The sequence below is a fragment of the Crocuta crocuta genome, unplaced genomic scaffold, assembly GCF_008692635.1.
Source record: "Crocuta crocuta isolate KB4526 unplaced genomic scaffold, BGI_CrCroc_1.0 scaffold327, whole genome shotgun sequence".
NCBI lineage: Eukaryota > Metazoa > Chordata > Mammalia > Carnivora > Hyaenidae > Crocuta > Crocuta crocuta.
In genome coordinates, this window is record NW_027529176.1 from 1,104,312 (window position 1) to 1,108,974 (window position 4,663).

Consider the following 4,663-nt stretch of genomic DNA (forward strand, 5'->3'; position numbering starts at 1 on the left):
GCTCTCTCACCAGCTGGAGCTGCCTGGACAGGTCCCCCGCCTCCAGGGCTTCTGTGAGCAGTAAGCGCTGGGTTTCGCTCAGCTCTGGGGAGAGACTTCAGGTAAGAGGGGAGGGGGTTCTGGAAGCCCGTATCCCTGCCCCCCACCTGCCCCACCCCCAGGAGCCTCTCACCAGTCAGTGCTTGCGTGAGGTAGAGGATGGGGCGGGCGAGGTCTTCCTCCAGCTCTCCAGAGGAGCGCACCAGGCACTCCACGATGGCGCCCCCCGGGAGTTCGGGGGGCGTCACCCGCCCACAGCACAGGCCCTGCTCCAGCTGGGGACACACCAGTGGGGCGGGTGAGCCCGACTGGGCGGGCGCGGGTCCCACCCACCCGACCTGCCCCCCAAGGCTGCTCACCGCCTCCTCGAGGGTCTCCAGGGCCAGCTCTTCCCGCAGCGCCTGCGCCAGCCCTGCTAGTATCCGCCTGCACAGTTCCCTGGACAGGCCCCTCAGGCCGTCGGCGTGGACCATCACCTCCACCTGCAGCCCCTGGAAGTCCTCAGTGACTGGGATCTGGTCCTCAATGTCCCCATCTGTGGAGAGAGGGGAACCCCCAGGGCCCCAGAGAGCCCTGGTCAGGGAGGGCAGACTCCTAGGGGGCAAAGGGGAACCCCCCAAGTGTTCTAAGGGTCATCAAGAAGGTACTGACCCGACACCATGTCCATGGGTGTAGACGGGAGCCGCATCTTGAAGTAGCTGAGAGATATGTGAGACAGGAGGCCCGCACTGCTCGCGGGCTTGCGGTCTGCGTAGGGCAGGCGGGTCAGTGCGGGGCGCGGGCCCCCCGGGTCAGGCGGGGCTGAAGCCTGCCCTGGAGCCCCGCAGTCCACCACCGCCACCCCGGCACTGGGAGCCCAGGGCGGGGAGTCGGGATGGGCCAGGCCGAGGCCGCTGTGAGTGTTGCCTTACAGCCTGTGTGCGCGTGCGAGCACGTGTGTACGTGTGAGTGTGTGTGCGCGTGTATTAGCGTGCGCCGCACATGTGTGTATGTGTGCACAGTGCTTGCACGTGTATACGCGTGTGTGCGCCCGTGTGCATGTGCCCGCGTGACCCGCCCTCTGGAGTGCCCCGGCTGAGCTGTGCTGCACGCAAGGCTTCAGCCGCTGGTCTGCTGCCCCGCCTGGGCGGAGGGTCCACGGTCCTCACCTTTCTCGGGCAGTGGGAAGGTCCTCTGGTTCTTGCATGGGAAGTGGTAGATCTCTGGGTGCCAGGTGGGGGGGGCAGGTCAGCCAGTGACCCCAGCCTCTCCCTCACCCCCCAGAGCCACCCTGCACAGTCGTCCCCGTGTGCCCCAAGCCCTCCCAGCACGGGGGTCCTTGGCCACCCCAGCCAGGAAGCTGTGCAGCCAGACCTCAGGCAGCCGGTGTCCCTTCCTGTGCCTCCTGCTTCTCTGCCATGGAGCCTGGGCCCCCCAAATCACGCTGGTCCCCACTCACCCCAGTCAGGGCCAATGACCAACAAGGCTGCCTGGAATGCAAGGGTGCTGCCAGAGGGGATGGTGACTGTCTTCTTCTGGTTCACGTGGCCCTTGCCCTGGCCCTGGGGGATGGGTACGGGCTCAGGAGTGAGCTCTGCGCCGTGGGGGTGCGTGGGCTGGTTGTGGGTGCTGGGGGTCTGCCTGGGGGTGCCGGGTTTGCCCAGCACACTCTGGGGCGGCAGGTGACACGTCACTCCAGACCCCTGAGTCCAAGAGAGGAGGGCTGGGGCGACAGCCCCGAGCAAAGCTCTTCACTTCTTATTGAGAATCTTATCAGTACAACTCAAGGGCGCAGGGGATGGGGCACCTGGGGGCTCAGTCGGTTGAGCGTCCGACTTCGGCTCAGGTCATGATCTCACGGTTCGTGGGTTCAAGCCCCGCGTCGGGCTCTGTGCTGACCGCTCAGAGCCTGGAGCTGCTTCAGATTCCGTATCTCCTTCTCTCCCTGACCCTCCCCTGCTCACCCTGTCTCTCTCTCTGTCTCTCTCTCTCTCTCTCTCAGAAATAAATAAAACATAAAAAACATTGAAATGTAATCTTTAAAAAAACATTAAAAAAAAGGGCGCAGGGGAAAGGAACGTGTAGTTTCGAAAGCAGGAACAAAGCACGCTCATAAATTGTCGGGGGGGAAGTACGACCAGGGTAGTGACGTGCAGGCGGGGGGCCGGCGTGACGGGGGCAGTGTAGACGTCACGGGAAGGGAGTTAAGCATGTACAGAGTGGGAAAGATGCTGATCCACAGGTGGTCCGGCCGTTCTCAGCCCTGACATTTCAAAGGAGACCCGGTTTTCCTGGTCTGCTTTCCTGCTTCTCAACCAGGCGACTGACATTCCCTTCTTAGCCGGCCCGGCCCGTGGGGGCCTCCGTCCCGCCTCCCCCGCCCCTGCCTACCCACGGTCACGCCACGCACCTGCATGCGTAGGACTCCGGGCAGGGTGAATTGGCCAGAGCCCTCCTGCTTCTGGGCCCGGGTGACCTCCACCTCCTCCTGCGTCTGCAGCACCTCTGTCACCACGAACAGGTCACTCCCACAGCGCTGCAGCTGCTGCAGGACCTGGTGCTCCGGCCGCCGCAGGCGCCTATGGCGGGGGGGGGGGGGGGCAGGTCTGGGAGCTCTGGGGGCGCGTCCTGCCCTCTCGGCCATGGCACCAACTCCCCTCCTGGGACGTCAGCCTTCGTGCCGGTGGGGAGCTCACGTGGCCCAGGAGCCCGGGGGCTCTGCACGTTCCCGGGCATGGGAGCCCCATCGTTCTTTCCCTGGGGGCCCCCAACAGTGTTTGGGGGGATGGGCCACAGTGGGGGGAGGGACCAAATCTAGGGGTGATCCGTGGACACCCGCAGAGCCCTGGAGGTGCCCGTGGCCCTTGGCTCCACCCCTGTAGCCTGGCTTCTTCACAGCGGCCTGGGGCTCTGTCTGACCTCACTGGCCCTCAGGGTGCTGCCCTGTCCCCTCTGCGGGCTCCGCGTGCCCCTGGGGACTACCCCACCCTGACTGTGCTGACCCCTTGGCCCGGCACAGACACCCTGTGGCTCCTGATGCCCCAAGATGGTGACCCAGGGGCTGCTTAAGGTTGGCAGCCCCTCTCCGCCCCCGCCCCCCGCTCACCTCTCTTTGCTCATGGCCTCCCAGGTGCTGGGGGGCACTCGCAGCGTGCACACGTTCATGGAGGTTCTGGTTCTGGCCAACACCGCTGCCCCGCCTGTGAACTTGCCCTGCCCCAGTGCATTCACCTCCATATCGACCTCCACCTTTCTGTCCACGTGGTCTTCGATGTGGATAGGGGTAACACGTTCCACATCTGGAGCCAGAGCAGAGCTGAGGGCCCCGTCCTAACAGCTGGCCCCATCCCCCCCGGGCAGAGGTCGTGCTCTGTCCCTTAAAAGTGGACAGCCCGATGCCCAGAGCAGGCAGCAGGCCGGCCCGTTCACTCCCCTCCTGCCCAAGGCCCTGACTCAGTGCCAGGCAGGGTACCTGGTTCCGGGGCGTCAGGTTCCAGAATGTCCCTGATGGACAGGTTGAGACACTTGTAGCGCGGTTTCCAGAACCACGAGCTGGAGAGCTTCCTGGCCAGCAGGCAGTAGGGCCGGAAGCTGGTGGAACTCCGCAGGCTGTCCACGACGGTGAGCCCGCCTTTGGGGTCCACCTCCCGGACCACGCTCTTGGCCACGCCCTCAAAGACGGATGGCATGCTCCCGACGGGGCAGATGGCTCAGGGGTTGGGCGATCAGGGCTGGAAGAGCCGGAGGGGCGCGGGGGCAAGTCGGTACTTGGTTGCCTCCTACGACAGGGAGCCCTTTTCCTCCCCAGGCGGTCGTGGGAGGCCCTGACAGGTGGAGAGGTCCCAGCGCGGTCCCTCCCAAGCACTGTCATCCGCTCAGACCGTCTCTCTGTGGGGAGGGTGAGCGCCTCTCGGCTGGGGCGGCATTCGCGGCCCTCAATGGGACTCAGGCCTTCACACATCTGTACTATGGCCGGAGTGCTCATGTGATGCCAGGGAGAGCCCGGGGACGCTCGGTGCTGGGGAGGGGCAGGGCGGGGCAGCCCTCCGCCACCCGCAGAGGCCTCTGACGCTTCAGCCCAGCAGGGCTTGGAGCCACTCCTGAAAAGCAGACACCGAAGGAGGGCAGGGCAGGGGCCTCAGGGTGAAGCCCAGGCCGACGCTCCCTCTGCTGCAGCAGCTGTCTCCGTGGCCAAGGTGTTCGCAGGCAGGGGAAGAAACAGGAGCCACCAAGTTCCTGGGCACTTGGCTCAGGGCCCACAGCAGGGCCTGGCCGGAGCATCCCCGGCTCCCGCGTGCGCCTCTAGGGCTTGTTCTGGGCCCAGCGTCCAAGGCTGAGGCTTCAGGGGTCGGTGGCCAAAGCAGGCCTGACCCAGGACCCAGGAGTCCTGGGCTCCAGACAGAGGAGCCCCGGTTGGCAGGAAGTCTCCGAGCCTCAGCGTCGGTCTGAACTGGCTGTAGGCCAAGGGGAGTGACTGGAAGGGCCCACCCGGAGTCAGGCCCAGGCCCAGGCTGGTGAGGGGGCTGCCTTCCCAGAGGCCTCGGGCTTCCCCAAGCTGGTCTGGGCTTGCGGGGAGTCCTGGGAGCGTGCTGGGACCAGGGGGCCTCGCCAAAGGGCCGACACCCCCCACACCCAGTGTGAGCCC

General features: G+C 65.7%; 1 protein-coding gene across 2 annotated transcripts in view; it reads right to left on the reverse strand.

Moving 5' to 3' along the window:
* Window positions 1–4,663, reverse strand: part of GSDMD (gasdermin D) — a 5,604-nt gene that overhangs the window by 532 nt on the left and 409 nt on the right. The window contains exons 2-10 of one of the 2 annotated variants that reach the window (XM_077758247.1): window positions 3,491–3,749; window positions 3,125–3,317; window positions 2,429–2,597; window positions 1,478–1,580; window positions 1,188–1,241; window positions 691–786; window positions 399–574; window positions 173–314; window positions 11–84 (exon numbers count right to left, since the gene is read on the reverse strand). In XM_077758247.1, coding sequence (XP_077614373.1) covers window positions 11–84; window positions 173–314; window positions 399–574; window positions 691–786; window positions 1,188–1,241; window positions 1,478–1,580; window positions 2,429–2,597; window positions 3,125–3,317; window positions 3,491–3,707 — 1,224 coding nt within the window. In that variant the 5' untranslated portion in view covers window positions 3,708–3,749. Of the gene's footprint in view, window positions 1–10; window positions 85–172; window positions 315–398; window positions 575–690; window positions 787–1,187; window positions 1,242–1,477; window positions 1,581–2,428; window positions 2,598–3,124; window positions 3,318–3,490; window positions 4,091–4,663 lie in introns of those variants that run through there. The other variant, XM_077758248.1, reaches the window with a different exon arrangement.